This window comes from Mus caroli, chromosome 13 (assembly GCF_900094665.2).
Source record: "Mus caroli chromosome 13, CAROLI_EIJ_v1.1, whole genome shotgun sequence".
Taxonomy (NCBI): Eukaryota; Metazoa; Chordata; class Mammalia; order Rodentia; family Muridae; genus Mus; species Mus caroli.
Window position 1 is genome coordinate 96,434,926 of NC_034582.1, and position 19,234 is coordinate 96,454,159.

The 19,234-nt window shown below is 42.6% G+C and overlaps 1 protein-coding gene and 1 long non-coding RNA gene across 12 annotated transcripts in view; one reads left to right on the top strand and one right to left on the bottom strand.

Annotated features, from left to right (window-relative positions):
* Window positions 1–19,234, bottom strand: part of Mast4 (microtubule associated serine/threonine kinase family member 4) — a 593,644-nt gene that overhangs the window by 72,717 nt on the left and 501,693 nt on the right. For 6 of the 11 annotated variants that reach the window (XM_029468312.1, XM_029468310.1, XM_029468315.1 and 3 more), the window contains 3 exons: window positions 6,784–6,853; window positions 2,294–2,302; window positions 791–869 (listed from right to left, as the gene is read on the bottom strand). In XM_029468312.1, the coding sequence (XP_029324172.1) occupies window positions 791–869; window positions 2,294–2,302; window positions 6,784–6,853 (158 nt within the window). The remainder of the gene's footprint in view (window positions 1–790; window positions 870–2,293; window positions 2,303–6,783; window positions 6,854–19,234) is intronic. The other 5 variants (XM_021180018.1, XM_029468311.1, XM_029468316.1 and 2 more) reach the window with 1 other exon arrangement.
* On the top strand, window positions 8,532–13,058 carry LOC115029083. Its single transcript, XR_003834656.1, has 3 exons — window positions 8,532–9,026; window positions 11,032–11,244; window positions 12,952–13,058. It is a non-coding gene; the product is annotated as an uncharacterized LOC115029083 (long non-coding RNA).

Sequence of the window (19,234 nt, forward strand, 5' to 3'; positions counted from 1 at the left end):
CAGAAGTGGATGCTCACAGTCAGCTATTGGATGGATCACAGGGCTCCCAATGGAGAAGCTAGAGAAAGTACCCAAGGAGCTAAAGGGATCTGCAACCAGACCACCTTGTTAGGCATTCATTGAATACTGTGTGACCTCTTGGGCCTTTCTAAACCACCACCACCTGGTTCTCAGAGCCCCGTGGCCACAGAAACTCCTCTAACTTAAACCAGGTAGGCTTGTATCTAATCTACTGAACAGTATTCAGTAACTGCTAGGCCTGGGGTTGAAATGTTATCATTATCTCCTTCCACAGACTTACTAAGTTCCTTTGTTGTTGTTGTTTGTTTTTAAGTTGTTAGGGTAGAGACAAATTTATGGTTTTGTGTGAGGGAGGGCATCCTTCGAAGGAAAGAGAAAAGAAAACAAGCTTCTATCTCAGCTACACACAAGAGAAGAGCAAGTCCATCAAAGTTGAATGTGAGAGTCTTCACGCACACATCCGGTATGGAGTGCCAACACTGAATGTAGACTGTGTTGTTTTCCCCAAAACTACATCAAATGGTATTAAGATGAAGGCTCTCATCCTCCAAACGTGTCATCTTGGGCCTTAGACTTTTATGCTCTGTAGTTTGGAAGCTTCCAGAAACCGTGTACCATTTCTACATTGTTAGGCCATTGTTTGAGACATATCTTATTCGGCGAGACGTGGAATTTGCCTTTTCCTTCCCCCCTCAGGAACCACCCAGAGAAAAACAGAGTATAGATTAGTTCTGTGGTTTTGAGGTGAGAAGAAAAATGAAGCACTTACAGAGACGGTGGAGCTTGGGGTATTTGTCCCATAGCCTGAGGAAGGGAGAGAAGCCAGAGACCAGCGGCGCCCATCCGTTCTGTGGACAAAGGGAGCTTGGTTAGGTCAAGTGTGGAAGTGCTGATACCAGGGAACCCCAGAGAACCCCCAGGGAATTAGGTTATCTTTAATCAAATGACATAAGCATAGTCTATGAGGATGTGAGAATGCTTGGCCCGGGTTAGGGTAAACAAACATTATACAGCAGGTTGCCTTTTATTTAATAGGAATCGATACACCCAAACAAGTAGAAAGTGGATGGGTTGATCCATAGTATTGATCTCTCACTAATACACTTTGACAAAATGAATACCGGGGATAATTACAATGGTCAGACTCAGCAGATTGGAAGCAGTGCAAGCAGAAAGGGAGAGGAAATGTGTTCTGTGTGGAAAGGACAACTGCCCAGTGATCTCAACGTGGTCCCAGACTCCATCAGGGTACAAGACCCTGGGGCATGCTCAGGGCCTTCAGGAGGTTTTCCACCTGGGATTTCTAAGCATGTAGTTTCTCTTATTGTAAACAGAGGTGGTGGGGAGCACTGGGCTCCTGGTTACGTCACACTCTGAAGTAGCAAGTAGTTTTATGGTCAGAAAGCTTGAAGCTCAGGCTTTGGAGAATTATTGCTTTCTGACGTGACCTGGCTTCATATAATGTTGGTGCAAAGTTCATCTTTGTTTGAGTCTCTGAGCATGCAGCAAGCTCTGCCCAGTCACCCAAATGGCTGGAGGAAACCACCTATACTCATAATGGAAATGAACACAGAGTGAAATCACCTGCTCCAGCCTCAGAGTCCAAGCAGCCAGGGTCCTTAAAGAGAATGGCTTTTGTCCTTGAATGGTGACTAAATGGAGTTGGACTGTGGGTTAAGTCAGGGCCAATGCAGGGGTCTGAAGTGAACTGATGCAGTAGTTATTAGCCATGTTGCTGGGAGGGCAAGGGGCTGCCACAGAGCAAATTTCCAGGGATTTCTGTTATTCTAGAGCTTTATTCGAAATTTAAAATAAGATCATACTGTATGTATGTATGTATGTATGTATGTATGTATGTATCATAAACTGTCAGAGGAAAAGCAAAGACGTGGAAATTTTCTGAGGGGCAAAACAGAAAAACCACATTATTAAAAAGCTGCACTACAGTCTTAAAGACAGGATCATGTGGAGACATTCTGTAATTCACACTTTTGTTCATTTACCAAGGGGGAGACAACAACGTAGGAAGTCTAACACAGACACGCTCACAGGAAGCTGAAGTCAGGGAATTGGATAGCATCAGACGAGTTTGAGAAACCACACTTTGATGCCCATATGGAAAATGGCCACGATAGCCTGATAGTTCAAGGCAGGTCTTCTAGGCTATGGTGGTGTCACCTCCAATAAACGCAAATGGTCCACAGAAACAAGATGGAGGCAAAGCAGACACATCACAGAGTGATTACAATGCTAAGATTTTAGTGAAATTTACCTGTCATTTCTGTGGCCATGATTGGAGTACAATTGAAATCAAGTATTTAAAAAAAGAAGAAGAAGAAGCAAAATGAGATGTTTATAAATATACCAGAGAAAAGTAATTGGGGTGATTAAATCATGTGCTTGTTTAAGAACATTTTTATGTAGATGAAAATGTTGAAATTTCTGAGGAAAACAATTACAGCATGCACATAAGAGGTACAACCACCAGTTAAAGGGACACAGGCAGATCCTATATTTAGCTACCTATTAAAATATTTAAAAGCAATGCCTGAATATTCTATCTTAACCATTTTTAATTTAGCAAAGAAAGGGATATGATTTTTTAAAAGAACTGAACAGTCCATTTCATAGCAATTATCAGAAACTAGACTCTGGAAAGAGTGAGAAACTCATTTCCCCAGCATGGTTTTGTTTTGTGATTCGTTAACTCGCCTTTCCCTCAGGTATCCACAGACATATTTCAGATGGATGAGCAGTTCCAAGAGGAGACATGTTCTTATTAATTCTGAAGTATAAATTACATTTGCTTAGTCCAGAAAACACACAACTGGAAAGATGTTTAAACAAGAGTGTGCTCAGTTCTTGGTACAGCCATCAACCAGAAATAATTCATGTCTCATAAAGTTCCCTAAGTTGCCTGTGTCTGTTTACTCAAATGGAGCAAAAGGACCATTGCATTTTTCGTTGCCGTGACAACGGCACATCAGAAGGTTACTATATATGCTACATGCAGTACTGAGTGGAGACAGTGCCCCCTTTCCATGGAAGCCATCACACAGGCACAATTTGGATCTGACTAACAATGCTGTCGTTTCTGTTTAGTAGTGATACAAAGACAACATCCTCATCTTCCCAAAGCAACAAGATTCTGAGAAGAATCTTTTCTTTCCAGGTGGAAATCTCAATGTTACGTCAAATCAAAGAGGAAGGGGAACAGGTGCTGAGAACGTAGGACGCAAAGAGACTGGAGGTGGGTGGGGCCAACTCACAAAACATTTAGTTTTGTGTAGTATACAAAAAAGGGTGAATGCTCTGATTCCAGCCTGACCATTTTAATTGCATGAAGAGAAAGCAGGGTAATGTGTCCAGTCATTATAGTATATAGTTAAGTATAGGCAATATACTATACACTGTTGGGTCAAATTCAACTGTACCAATCACCAAGTAAAATATACTCCAGAAAGAATGATCAGACTAACAGGAGGTTACCCTAGTTACTGGTATTCAAGGGACTGAAGACTTAAAGGCAGGAGGGGCAAACTTTTTCTAGAAATTTGCTTATAGAAATGTGCTCTGAGGTTTATCCAGGCAAATAACAAGTAGGCAACCAGGAGATGCTGATGGCGCTAAAGGCCACTAGATTGCCAATGAAAGCAACAGCAATTTATAATGTCTCAAGGCCCCAGCTTCTGGCAAAGGTAGTGACATCATCCCCTCCATCTTACCATCAGATAAAAATGTTAAGTGATCCATAGCCCTGCAGGCTTGAGATTGTAGGGACTGAGAATCTTTCATCCAAAGTTCTTTGGACCAGAAATTTGGTTTAGAATTTTTGACTTGTTTTTAAAAGATATTTCCAAACTCACTACACATCCTTAATCTTAAATTTGAGACATTTCTAAGCATCCCACCGTTGCTCCGAATATTTCAATGGCTCTCAGTAAGTTCCAGTACGTTTGGAGACCACTGGGATGGCTCATAAATAAAAGTACTTTCCACGAAAACCTGAATACCTAAGCATGATCCTAGAAGCCACGCATCCTGTGGCACACCTGTGAACACACGTGCATGCACACAAATGCATACGTATACATGCAGACAGAGAAATAGACAATAACATTTAAGTAGTAGGGTTTCAAATTTGGGGATATTTTGGATCTTGGATTTTCAGATTAGGTTTCACATGTGCTAACAATTAATAAGATGAAGTGTTTCCTTGTCTCAACATGCAATATTGTGATGATTTTTTTTTCTTTTCGTAGGTTAAAAACTGCCGTGGTAGGTTTACTCATAGATCTGTAGTTTACAGATACAGTATGTGGCATCATCCTTTATAGTCTGTAAGTGGACTATTATGTTACTAGGGGTGTAACAGGGAGAATATTGAACAAGGAAGGTCAGAGATAAGCCTAACCTTTGTGTCTTCACCCCAGAATGATTTCAAAGACGGAGCCCCATTTCCTCTTTTGGGCTACATTATAAAATAATGAAATGTTAAGAGCCTCAAATTACTTCTTAAAGGCTCAGTGACACACAGCCAACAGGAGGCAGTGGAGACCCCAGGCAAACGGTCTGTTTCCTGAGTGGAAGTCCACCTCTAAAACGTAAGGCAGTGGCAGGTGTTAGGTAGAAAGTGCTGATCTGAATTCTTATAGTGTACCCAAAGTTCTATTTACCTGAAGAAAATTTTAACACAAATCACTCAGGTTCTAATCAAAATTAATGGTTTCTGAAGAGTGTGGAAGGAGTCCCAGCTGGTAGTTCATGCAACATGAACCGAGGGTCTCCAGTGATAATCCCCTGTCACGGTTTATGGTTTATTTGTCAAAAATTAACATGCTTGGGAGGTTGTGCCTTTTTTTTTTTTTCCATAGCGCAGAAGCCAGATTCATCTGTCCTTCAGTCTCCCACGTAATGATCAGATGCTCTTCATTTTTATAAATCAGGCAGGATTAAGGGACTGTGGCTTAGGCCATGTTTTCATACACACTGCAATGTGATTTGCACTTATGACTCGGGGTAATGGAATGCACCCACACTCCATTTTGGATTACAGAGGGCACTCTGTTTATCGACCTTCAAAGTTTTTCCTCCCCACTTGGAATAGTGAACCATCAGGAACTAACAGTCACTGGGCAGACACACAATTTCTGGGGCCAGTTACCTTCTGCATTTCTTTTGCAGTATAATACTTAGAAGAAAAGCTTAATTTAAAAAAAAAAAAAAGAGTTGGATCTCAGAGAAGATCCAGGTGTAGGTCTCAGCAAGCTCTTTGAGATGCTATCTTAATCATCCTTCTAACTCAGCCCGCGTGGGATTCAGAGCGGCCTTGAGCATATGATGGGAAATGACTGCGGCAATGAGAGAACAAACATTCCTCTTGGATTGGGACTTAGTGTAGACTCTTAAGCATACAGAGTTCTGGAAAATGCTGCTGGAATCTTAATTACAATACAGAGCTCTGAAACTCCTTTTCTTAGGATTTCAGAACATAAAATGGATCACATGCTGACAAGTGTGCTCATTAGTGATGTGTGGAGGAACAAAGGCACGTATTCTGAGACAGATCTATATGGTTTGGGAAATGCTATCTGAATTCACTTTGGGGTATAATTAAGTCTCTGAGAAATTCTTACAAATCAATGGGACATCCAGACCATAAACTAAATTTATTCTGAATATTTGGAGACCTGAAGGGGCATTTTGCAATCTGTCTTTCCTGGGTGGAGGAAGCAAGCCACATATGTGAGAAGAGAGAAGGATGTTTGACTGAGAAAAACATACTAATTCAGAATCCAGAAGAAAGGGCTGAGGCTACAGCAAGGGGACCAGCCCAGGAAAAGCTTGGATGTTAAGGGTATCAAGTAAGGACACTTCCTCTTAACTCAGTTCCCTAGGAGCAGAGGCATAGCTAGGCCTAAGCATTTGCTGCCTAATTCTAAGTATAACAGTAGTAGAAAAGAGCTCCAGATATATTGGCGCATGCCTCTAATGCCAGCATCTAGTTATAACAAATACGTGTCATTAAAGAAATCTTTAAAATTACTTTCTGAAAAAAAAAAAGAAAAAAAAAGAAAAAAAAGAAAAAAAAAGAAAAAAAAAAGAAAAGCTGGGCATGGTGGTGCACACCTTTAATCCCAGCACTCGGGAGGCAGAGGCAGGCAGATTTCTGAGTTCGAGGCCAGCCTGGTCTACAGAGTGAGTTCCAGGACAGCCAGGGCTACACAGAGAAACCCTGTCTGGAAAAAAACAGAGTTGTTTCTTCTCAGCTCTGTCATTCAATTGTTCCCAAGTTCACACTTTGTATCCCAGAGTCTCACTTTTACAAAAAGGACAACATATGATAACAACAAAAGCTTTAACCAGGACATCAGATGAATAGTGCCTGCATAACAACATCTCAAAAAAAAAAAAAAAAAAAGTCAGTAAAAATCTGTTCAGGCTGAATCATGCTTGCTCTAAAGATGGGAGAAAACCCAGAGAGAAGGACCTCCCTGCCTTCACGGGGGCTCACATTTAGCAAAGGACCAGGAGAACTCTCTAATGCTACGACAGAAGTCATCATGAAACAGTTAAAGCCAGTGTGTTCAATGTAACAAGGTCCTTTGGTTGCAGAAGGCTTTATGTGATAATGAAAAGGCTCTCACAAGACAGAACCCTGAAAGAGAAGGTGGGAGGAGGATGGGGGTTGGGGGTGGGGGGGACTCGAGCAGAGACGTCCCGAGGGACCACTTTATGTCCCACTCAAATGGCCATCCTTACCTCCTCGCAAATGAGAAATGGGCTGAGGCACTGGGGGAGAAATTCCTTGGACTGTCTTGAGGGCTATTTCCTGTGGAGAGAGAAAGAGAAATGAGCAACCTCATTTTGTTTTTGTACCATTATCCATATCCAGAATCTTCTTTCCAGTAATCAGTTTCTTTACAGTTCTACAAAATAGCATTTCCTCTAATAATGTTTCAGCTTTGCCTCGAGCAGGGATCTGGGAAACGGTTGAGGTGGGGTTGTGGTGGGGGTGGGGGTGGGAGAACACTGAGTTCCAGCACAGCTTTCCAAGTGAGCCAAGCAAGGGAATACACACGGTCACCACTATAACCTAAACATGTTGGTCTGTAGAATAATGAGTACATACACGTTCAGTGTTATGTCTTCAGAAGCTAACATTTACGTAGGAGGGAAGCTCAGGCTGTCCTAGGAGGTGCTTTTTATTTTGTGGCAGGCAGCCTTGATATGAAAGAAAGAAAGAAAAGTCTTGAAAGGGGGAGGCTTAGATTCCAAGGTATACATTTAAAAGAGAGTTGTGTCAAGACTAATCATAAAATATGAAGGAGAATCCAGCCATCTGGACCTATTTCTAAAATGTCTCAGGGTCTATCAGCATGGCTGGAAGAACCTGGCAGGATTAACCCTCCCCAATATTGTCTTCAGCAAGCCCCATGTCTCTAAGCGGCTGGAATGTGACTGGCCAGGCAGAAGATTCTAAAAGCCATGGCTACAGGGAGATGGCAGCACTCGCCTCTCCTTGAGTCCTGCACAGGCCAAGAAGGAGCATGGACTGCACACAGGAAGGAGGGCAGCTCCCTGGGGGCTTGTTACTTTCTCCATCAGCCTGCTCAACCTGCTGCTGATCATTGACAAGGCTTGGCAGGCAGCTGGCGAGGGCAAGTTCAGGACACTCCAGACCACGCCGCTTCCCCTGCATATTTAATGAGACGCGCTGCATTGTGGGAGGACCACTTGGGAATGGAGCTGGTTTCGGGAAGGAGGTGAGAAAAGGCTGCAAAGTAGCTCTGTAGTTTCTTGAAAAGTGGAGAGATAGATCGGGGAAGATGCCTTTTATCCCCAATAGTACCACCACTGCTGTGGCACTGGCTCAGTGAGAGTGACCACTGTAGCCAGCTGTAAGGAATGCTGGCATTCCTCAGAGTCCTGCCCAGCTGCAGGAGGTAAAGGATTTGTTATTAGTGTGCTAAAGAAGAAACAGCCTAACACCTAAAGGACTGTAAGTTTAGTGTTACCTCGAGGACTTCTTACACTGGCTACATCTCCACTGAAAATTTTCAATTAACTTAAGGTTGCAAATTTTATAGTGTTGTCTTCAACAGATGCTATTAACTTTATGACAGCACAATCAAAGCCATTCAACGGGGGAAGCGCTGAGAAGCCGTTTCTTTATAGAGAGCCAGGCAAGGAGCAGTCCCCCTGCCACAGTGAAATTTATCATGTCTTTACATCTGCTGTTCCCGGGGCCCCTGGAGGAATGGATTTTGCTTTTGCCGTCCAGTAATCCAGGATTCATTCTGTCTGTTTATCTACACAGCAAATTAACTTATTTTGATTTCTCTCAACAGCATTCATTTCCCCCACTCCTAATTTAGCTTGTGTGTCACCCTCTGCATTCTGTGAAAGAGCTCAATAATTTCAAGATGGCTGAAAGCCCTTGCTTCCTAAGGGGGTAGCATAATGCGTGGAATCATTGTATAGAGGTTGGGGTTGGTTTTTTGTTGTTATTGTTTGTTTTAAGTTTGGGAATATATTCATGTTGCTTGTACACCATGGAGAGCAAACGACCAGTAAATTATTAGTTGTAACAAAAACAGTTGCTTACTTGAAGCCAAGACATTCTGACAACAGTCCTTTCTGCCTCATTCACAGGAAGAAAATAACAGATACCAAGGGAATCTGGCCCGATCCCTAGCCTGTCTTCTCTGTACAGAGAGCTCATAAGCTGAGGGTTCATGTGGAGTGGAAACAGAGAGTTCATTAAACACCAAAAGTGGGGGAAAAGGAGAGCTGGGAGATGAGCATAAAATGGCGGCCGCTAGGAAGCCAGTGCCATTTTATTAAACACACATGATGATCTTCAAGCTTGAAGACAGCTAGCCAGAGACAGACTGAGAAGATTGATTTAACTCTGTCCTTCAAAGAAATCCAAGCTGCCATTGCCAAAGCCTCCATTAACCATCCCTGGACTTATAGCTTCGCTCCCTGGGCTGCCTACCTAGGTATGATCGAAACTTCATTTTTTCCCCCTCTCACTTGGTCTCACCCTGCCATAAAAGCAGACCCTAGATTCCTTTACCTTCAGCCTCAGGTCTATGGGGCCATCTGTGTATCTTAACAACTCTGCAGCTCTATTTGTTCAAATGTAGGCTGAAAAGGTGAACTGAGATGTCTACAGCATTCACAAAGCTGTCTGTGAGTTGTTTAAGAACTAGACTGTTTTGAGAGATGGTATCAAGCATTTTTGTCAATGTGTGGACATTAACAAAAACATCAGAGAGAACTTCAACAAACTATGATGACAATAATACACCAGTAAGTGGTGTAATGTTTTGTGATCATAGCTATACATATAGTCTATCTAGGTTTTGACAAGACTGACGTTTGCTGGGGGAAAAGATGAGGGTGGGGGCGTAGAAAGAATTGAGATGGTGTTATGTGTTGTTGTTATAACTATATTATCACTAAAGTTCTCTAAAGCATTGTAAGATATCAGAAGGACAGGGACTCAATGGCAGGGCAGTTCAGCAAGCTTCAAGTAAGATGGTGGATGGGGATCTCAGGGAATCGGAAACAACTGAGAGGACACTAAAGTGGTCTCAGAGATAAGCTCTCTGGCGATAGCAAACTCAGAGTGGTGCAGCCAATGACCCATGAACTACACTCATCGGTACCAGGTAGTGGGAGGCTTTAGAGATGCTTGGGTACACCAAAGGAGATGGAGCTGGACCAGCACGTGCAAGGGCAAGAGAGAACTTCTGCGGTAAATCAAGAGTGATTGGTGACACAGGAGAACCACGTCATGGAAAAGACAGAGCCCAGAGCTTGCCTGGTGTCAGCACTGTGGTAGAATGGAGGAACAACATGCCAGAATGACCCGCTGATAGAGAACCTTGAGGGGTAGGTGGGGCTCAGGTACCAACACAGGAAAGGGTAAATGTGCACTGTACAGATGATTGTTAGACACTGAACAAAATTCAACTTTCTTTGGGGAGAAATGGTAAGATTAGCACATTAGAGCTAGAGAGGTCAATTGTGGAAGGTTTTATTTTTACTTTAAACCAAAAATGTCCTACTTTTTGGTCTCTCGAGCCTCAGCAATACTATTTTGTTATACAGTGTCCTAACTCTGAGTTTAGGGTAGATGGGTTCATGCCATTTATGCTCTATGAAGTCCTCTCTGTTGAACGCATGAATGGCGCTTCCTGAGAAGAGAGCAAGACAGATCGAAACTGGAGTCCTACACATGACCTTCACTCCTTGCACGCTGCTCTCTGAATCCATCCACCCATCTGCAAAGCAATACCTGAGAGACTCTGAGAGTAGAAACTGGTGCCAGTTAATTCTCTGCCCATATGTGCGGCACTTGCTTGTAACTCGCATCCTGCTGCTCCCGGGATTTGCTGGCTCTTGGATGTTTGAGAGCTCGGACACTTTATGGACTGCCAGCATCACTGCTGATGCTCCAACCCAATACAGTAAGCCTTAGCAATGGTCAGGCCTTGGGTAGGTAATTAACACCACGATCCCCATAAGGCAGAGGGAGGCACGGCTAAGACGCAAGCAGGGTATCAGAGCTGCGGTTACCTAACGGCACGACATGGGGTGCCTCATTTTGGAGGCAGTTATTGTGAAGAAAGTGATTTCCAGATTAATTAAATTGTTTGATTGCTTTGTAATTAGGATGAAGAAGTCCTGCGTCTTCGCCACAGAGAAGCAAGCTGCAAATCTTTTTAAAAGGCATATGCTTTACCCACTATAGATTATTAATGTGCTTTTAATAGCTATCTGTTCACAGAATGACAGTTTATGACGCCTCAGTTTTCTTTAAGGACAGAGGGAATCCAAGAATTAATGACCACTGCCATTTGAAACTCCTGGTGGATCAAAGAGCAAGCGTCCCCCACCTCCCACCCCCATTTGAATCCTAATTCTCATTACTTGATGATCCCCTTAAATGAGCTGTGATGTTTTGCACCATAACAATCAGTGTGGTGTTTTTTGAAGGCTTCGCCGGTCCTCAGCAACACGTGGCCACTGCTTCACAACCTTAAGACTATAGTGCACAGCGCCAAATCTAGCGTCTCCTTGCAGGAAGACTGGCTGCATAAAGTGGGGGACTTGCAAGATTTACATAGGAACCTCCAACAGAAGGAGTCCTGTAAAATCAGAGCTCAAGTCGCCAGCAAACTTCGAGTGGATCCCAGTAGTCCATAACAGGTGATGTGTAAAGGAAAGTCAGAGAGTGTCCTATTACTTAGACACCTGTCTCCGAGACACTGGCTCCTGTCCAGATATAATTGTGGAATATTAATTAAACCTGGGCAGCTGTTTAGACCCTAAATAACCAAGGACTATCTTTGATTGGCTGACAATGGTATGCTGTGCTAACTGTGGGCCCGTGGATAAAGGACACCAATATCCTTGGGTGTTCAAGGCAAGCACAGATTATTCACAATGCATTAAGGTTTTCTTATAATGTGGGATTTCTCTGCCTAAACCTGGCCTAGCCAGAACCCACTGCCCACTGCCTAAGTCAGGCAAGAAATGTTTATTAATCCTCTACTTCACAGAAGGGAAGGACATGATAAGATGTTTCTAGCTGTTCTGTAACAGTGGACTGCAAGCAGGCTAGGCAAGAGCAGGGAGATCTGATCTGTCTGGATGCTGGCCACACAGACAAGGGAAGTACAACAGTTTGGATGCAGCGACTGCAGATCTTAGGGAGGTACTGGCTAGAAAACCACAGGATAAAGGTGGGAGATGAGCAATCAAGACTAGCTTATTATACATCTGATAGACAATCAGTGCTTTAGATCATATCATCAGAGAAGCCCTTCCTTGCGGTAGATGGGATCTAACACAGAGACCCACAGCTGGACTGTATGCAGGGAGCAACAGACTTTGGGTCACTCATCCTAAATGGGATGTCTCCATTAAAGCCCTGCACTCTCAGGCTCAGGGATCTCTGTGGAAAAGAAGCAGGGGTGGGGGTAGAGGGAATTATAAAAGCCAGAGGTGATAGGTGACTTCAAGGAAACAGTTTCTTCCAGATTCAAAAGAAAGGATGCACATACAAACACAAAGAGATTGTGGCAGCACACCAGAGGCTGATACTGGTTAAAGCCAGCTAGGGCTCCAGAGGGGAAATGCACTCAACTCCCACTCCTAAGCAAGACGCTATCTGTAACCAATACTTGCTGGCAAAGAAAGATAATAGGCTCTCTTCAGTGGGGTCTCAGTGGGCATAATCACACTTCAGGGTAGGCCCTGTTGCCTGGGAGCAGTTGACCAACACAAAATGAATGAACTCATGATATCTTTGTAGATCTTTTTGTCCCATTTTTGCTTTGTTTGGGCTTTTTTTTGTCATTTTTTTTTCTCATTTTTCTGAGGGTTTTGTGTGTTTCTTGGGTTTCTGTTGTTTTGTTTTTGGTTTTACTTGTTTCTTTTTCAGAGAGAAAGAGAACACAGAGTTTGGTGGATAGAGTGGTAGGGCAGATCTGGGAGAAATTATGGGAGGGGAAAACATGATCAAAGTATATTATTTGAAAACTTTTTCTTCAATAAAAAAAATTTAGCGGATAGAACATTTTTAAGCTAAAAATAAATAAATAAAGGGTTTCGATTCCAGGCAAATGGACAGACACTGCTATTAGCTGAGATGGGGGAAGACTGAGGAAGGGCACGGTTTGGGAGCAGCAGAATTGGGAGCAAGGCTTGGACACCCAGAGTAGCTTCAAGTTATCTGACTTACAGTGGCAATACTTCAGACAGCTGGAAATGCATCTAAATGCCCTCACATTCATGAGCATGTGACATCGCTCTCAAAGGTAGCAGTATTAGTGTCACCTAAATGTTTAATAACTTTGTTAGAGTTTTCTTACTATAATTGAGAGAAAGAATAACTTTTTTTTTCTACTTCAGGTTACGCAACGCCTAGTGACTTAGTGTTGCTGACTTGTTTGCAGACCTTCAAAGCAGTTGACAGAAAACAAAACAAAACAAAAACCACACAGAGAAGAAAACTTTGAAAGCGTAAAGATGAAGATTCAGGTAATAACTGTAACGGCTCTGTCTCCTGCAGGGAGTACAGTGACTCACACATTATGTTCCATCCCTGTCTTCCTCTTGCACATTCACAGTCCTAAACGCCAATGTGCTCTAAGTCAGAGGTTCTCAACCTGTGGGGCCCTGTCCCCTCTGATAAACCTCTATGTCTAAAAATATTTACATTATAATTCAGGACAGCGGCAAAGCTAGCTAGGAAGTAGCAACAATGGTAGTTTTATCATTGGGGTCACCACAATATGAAGAACTGACTGTATTCCTCAAAAGGGACACAGTAGTAAGAAGGGCGAGTACCACCACTCCAGGTAAATATGGGGATGCACAATAGAGGTGTTTGACTTCTGGGTGCCTAGCTTGGCTCCTGTTACACAGTAAACTTGAAACACGTTGCTTTAGTTTTCAAATTCAATTAAAGTTCTTACTGCTTAGTACACTGAGTTCCCTGTGAGAACAGATAGCAGATGAACAAGACACTGGGACAATAACCTATTGACAGAAGCAGATACAAATTCTACTCATTTCAGATTACGTTGCAAAACCCATTCTGGACCTGTAGCCATTTGAAGAAAACATTTACCTAAACCAAAGCCTTTAGATGCATTAAAATTACTTAGATGAAAATCTCTCCATGATGGTAAATTACAGTAAATATACTGTTTGACAACAGACTTCTGATTCTCACATACGTAATGTTTTTCAGGGAGTGATGAGGTTATAGGGTGGAAGACATGTAGGGAGTGGAAGAGAGACTCCGTATGAGGTCAACTCAGTGTCAGGAGACTCACAGATGTCTATTGTCTCTGCTTCATAAAGCTATTCCTTTGGAATTTGTGTCCTGTGTTTGAAATGCGGTGGCATTGACACGAATCCCTCGGAGAGATGCTGTAATGGGCTCTTGAGAATGTTTTAGCTTTCCATTGACCCTTCCTTATTACTCTGAATTGATGTCACATCTCAAGGTGATCCCTGGTAAAGACTGGCGAATGGTAAGAGTGGTGAAGAAAGTTGGTTTGGGGGCTGTATGTCTCCTCCCCTCTACAGTACTGCATGCTCTCAGCAGTAGAGAAGAGATTACTTTCACCCTTTGTTTAAAGATCCTGAGCTCTGTTAGTAAGGTCAAGGAAGGGGAGGCAAGAACACAGTCACAGGAACAGATATTCCTAACTTCCATGCAATTACATGGAACTTGATTAGTGCTATTAATCTCAGATAACTAATTAGTCCCTGAATCTGGGTAGTCCTGAGTTAAAGAATACGGCCTTGTGTACAAGTTATTATTATTTTTCTATCTGACAGGAAGGGATTTCAATTCCTTAACATAATTAGATACAAAGAACTTCCCTTTTATCCTAGGAGAGGGGGGATGTTATCAGGAAATTGGTTCTTCGACTGTTAGCTCCAACTGCTAAGTAATTTTGAGTCTGAACAGAGGCATTTTAATGAAAGGCTGCACATTCGTATAGCTTCCTAAATGTACTGTAAAGGTGACGCTCATTTAAACCTTTCCCTTTTAGCTCCCTTTAGTTAGAGAGTGAATACTGGAGCTGAGCTGGTCCTCCCTACTTAACACATTCTAAATGTTACTATGGAATCCAGTGGGCAGGAATCTCATCAACACAGCAAGATATAAGTGAGGGCTTTTCTCTGAAATAATCATTGTTTGGGCTGGAAATTTTTGCTAACCTATTTCTTCGTAAGAAAATTATGTAGAGTGAGATGAGTTTTACAGGTCTGAATTCCTAGTGTCAGTTCATAGAGGCCACACAGATCAGGGCACCCCCCAGGCACGGACACTCGGTTCCGACAATGCTTCTCACACTTTTCCTTTACATTCCCTTAGATCAGAGAAGGAAGCGTTCTCACTGGGGGCTGCATATGAAAATCAACTGGGAAGCCTCAAAGATGCGGTTGCCCACACCTTGCTCCACTCCCCTCGAACAAGACGACTGCAGGAGGCATATCTTAGAACTTGCTCGTGTCTGCAGGTGACTTTAGAGCTCCTCCCTAGGACATACCTGGCTTTCTGTTTCTTTGCCCAATTCACTCTAAAACTCGATTTTCCAATCTTGGGTATATGAACTCAATGTCCCTTTTACATATTCACCCTCCTCTGACTTCTAAGTCAGCTCAAAAGGGCAGTTGGACCTGAAATGCCTTCCCTAGCAACACAAACAAATACATATTTGCCATCTCAGCACTTTCAGTCGCACCTGCCCACAGGGGCTCTCTTGGGTAAATAAGATAGAGAAATGTTCTTGTTTAACAAAGTATTCCAAGTTCCCAGTGGGTTCCTGAAACCACAAATAAAACAAATATTGTATTATGCTATGATTTTTCCATATTCATACATACATTACAATATAGTTTAACTTATAAGTTAGGTACCAGAACAGATTACTAATGTAATCAGGGTTGAGATATGAAGTATTCTTTAAAAAGATGCATGTGTAAAATGTAAAAGGCTTGGTTTCAAGTTGGTGTCACTACTGAGAAATGACTGGGCCATAAAGACTTGGGTCTAATCAGTAGATTTATTCATTGATGAATCATAGCTTAATGGGCTATTTAGAGATGGGTNGGCAATAGCAGGTCATTTGAGGTGTGACTTTGAAGGGTAAATATGTTGTTGCTGGTCCCCTCTTTCTCCCAATCATATTCTCCTTCCCTTCCTCCTTCCCTCCCCTCTCCCTTTCTTCTCCTCCTTCTCCTCTTCCTCTCTCCCATCACTCCACCATGAATCGAACAGCTTTCCTNTGANATACTTCTGCCAGGATTCTGCCAAGATGTTGCCCGTACCATAGGCCTGTAGTGATGAGGTCTAGTGACCATGGACTGAAATCTCTGCAACTTTGAGACCAGATAAAGCTTCTGTTTCCCCAGGTATTTGTCACAGTTAACAAAAAGATGCCTAACATCACCACCACCACATCTACTGTAGTGGATAACTTTTTTATTGCTTTAGTAAACAGAGAACTTAACACCCTCTCACTAAAAGGAAACATTTTTCAGCTTTTCTTTGTCTTCTCCAAACTGGGGCCATTTTTTCAGGAAAAGACAAGACACTTAACTCTATGCCTGATGATGCTTCAGACAGCGATCCGCAGAGGGACATGACTAGGAAGAGATTAATGGACAGGAAACACAGACTGATGCTCTGGCAGGATATGGCAGAATGGCAGCCACTTCATCCTCCTCCTTCAAGGGCCAGTGAAGAAGCTACAAACCGTTTACCTCTGGGACTTCCATGTAATGTTTCTTGGTATTTAAAGTCTATATTTAAATTTAATATTGAAAGTTCACTGCGGCTGCCTGAGGCCACAGAAAGCAGAACCATGGGGAAGGGGGTTACATCATCTCTCATGTGTGATCACAATTCTCCTCTACAGATGCCCACACATATCAATGTCTGCCTTCCTCTAAAACAACAGTTCTCACCCCCCTTGGGAGGGGCGTGTTGAATGACCCTTTCCTGTGGGTCACGAATCAGATATCCTATATCAGATTTTTACATTATGATTGATACCACTAGTAAGATTACAGTTATGACGTAGGAATGAAATAATTTTATGGTGGGGGGGGGTCACAACATGAGGACCTGTATTAAAGGCTCACAACATTAGGAAGGTCGAGAACTACTGCTCTATAGCTAGATCATTCACCCTACATGAGTTAGACTATGTGTAATTCATACATTCCTGGGTTAAGACCTAAATTATTTTTAAAACATAGGTAGGAAAAATGTTCAGTAACTATAGACTTTAATCATTTTAGTCAAACCATATTTTCATTATATACATCACTTAACAACTCACAAGCAACAGCTGACTTAAAATGTGTCCCGTTCGTATTCTTCATTTTCATGGCCTATTACTTTGTGATATTAAAACAGTTACACTTATTAGGGCAGTGAATACCAATCCATCCAGCTCGGTTTCCACAAATGATGCTCAGAAGCAAAGGAAGGCCATTTAATCTAATCATCGAATTATTTCTTGTAGAAAATATGCTCCATAGGGATACATATGCTCATTTGGGTCCACACTCTGCTATGTTCTGCACACTCTATTGTTTGCCCATGACGGTTTTAGTAAAGAACCTTAAAATAATTGAAGAGTGTAGTGCCAGGAGTTGGTTCCAAAAGGTCCACAACCGTGACACCCTATACACACAAATACAAATCCTTTGAGAGTACTATCTTATGAATTCACAGGCAGCAATGACATGTTGAGCCCTTGTGGTCTTCTGTGATGTCATGAGCCAGAGAAGAAGTTGTGACTAGCCTCTTAAAGGTATTCTGAATGGAGATTCCCCTCCAATAACTATGACTTCACTGATACTGAGTAATTAGTTTGAGTTCTAGTACCAGGGATCATTTCCTCCTTATGGAACAGGTCTTAAGTCCAATCAGAGAGCTGTTGGTTACCCCAAGTTGTACATGGCTCTACTTCACCCGTAGGGTTATCATGCCATGCTGGTCTTTGGCATGGTTCACAGGCACCACAGTTGGGGAGGACTTTGCTTGCTTCCCTCCTTGAAAGCTTGCATGGGAACTTTCTAGTACCATGAGAGCTAGCTAGGGAGCACTGCAGAAGAGNAGCCAGAAAGACTGGAAGAGGCAGATCAGGGAGCTTGCAGTGAGATTGTATCTCTTAGCAATGTCAGAAGCTACACCCATAAATTCTCCCCCAAGGTGACTGTCCAACAAGAACACCACCAATGGGCGTGCCAAAGTGGATGGGAAAAAGCCCATGAGGCCTCAACCCTATACAAAGAACTGCAAGCAACTGAGAAAAGCTAGGAGTGGTAGAGGTAGTCGTCCACGGGGAAGAGCAGATCAAGTGGCTGTCCAGTCCAAGTGGTCAGCCCTGAAAACATACATACATGTAACATTATAGGAACTGAGTGGGTTTTACTTGGGAATGTATATATGCAATAACAAATTAGTGTGTGTGTGTGGGGGGGGGGGGGAGGGGGGGGGAAGGCCATAAAGGAGAATGGGGAGGGAGGAAAGGAAATGTAGTTATAATCTTAAAATTAAAATAAAATAAAAATCGTACTGGAATTCCAAAGACCTTCTTTGAATGAAAAGAACATGCAAGTGCATATTTTGGCATCCAAATTAGATGACAGCTTTTCTTAGGCGTCGCTATAGGCTGAGCATGACTAAACTCAGAAAGCCAAAGAGCAATGACTCCCAGTGCTCCCTTTGAGCGAGGTTGGCAGGGACGGTGGGCAAAATGAAATGCTAACAGCTCTGGAGAGAAGGTTTAAGCCAGAGCTTTGTATTCTGAAAAGAATCCAGAGACCAAAAATGGCCCATGTTAGGATCAATAAAACATACGAAGGAGTGTTTAATATCCTTAGCCATCATGGAAATGCAGATTGAAAGTACATCACTATTTTATTGCAGTCACTTATAATGGGCGTCATTAAGAAAATAAACAACAAATGGCTGGCGAGGATGAGGCCAGGAAGGGCAATGACACACTGGTGGTGTGAATGCAAATGACTCTCCACTATGAAAACCAGTATGGAGGTTCCTCATTAAAGTAAAGTAGAACTACGTGTGGCCAAGTTCGATTCCACCAAGAACATATCCGTAGGGATCTAGATCAGCCTACCACAGAAATACAGGCACATCCACATTTCCTGCCACAGTAGTTACAGCAGTGGAGGTGTGGAATCAGCCTTCATGCTCATCGGCGGATGAGTGGAGAAAGGTGGTGGCCGAAGAAATGGCTCAGTGGTTCAGAGCACTTACTGCTCTTGCAGAGGACCAAGGTTCAATACCCAGCATCTATTTCACATGGTTCAAAATTGCCTGCGTCTCCAGTTCCAGGGCATGCAAAGACCCCTGGCCTTTGTGGACACATGCACAAACATGGTGCATGCACACAAACAGACACACACACACAAATAATAAGTCTTTAAAAATAAAAATGTGGTTATATACACAATGGAGTTGATTCATAGAGAGGAAAAATATAATTTGACAGAAAATGGATAGAAATAGATCATTCTGTTCAGCAAAATGCATAAGACTCAAAAAAAATAAATATTGCATGTTTTCTGCCAGGTGCTGGACATACATTACATATGTGTGAGAGATATGAAAGTAGGAGGACAATCTGGAAAAGAG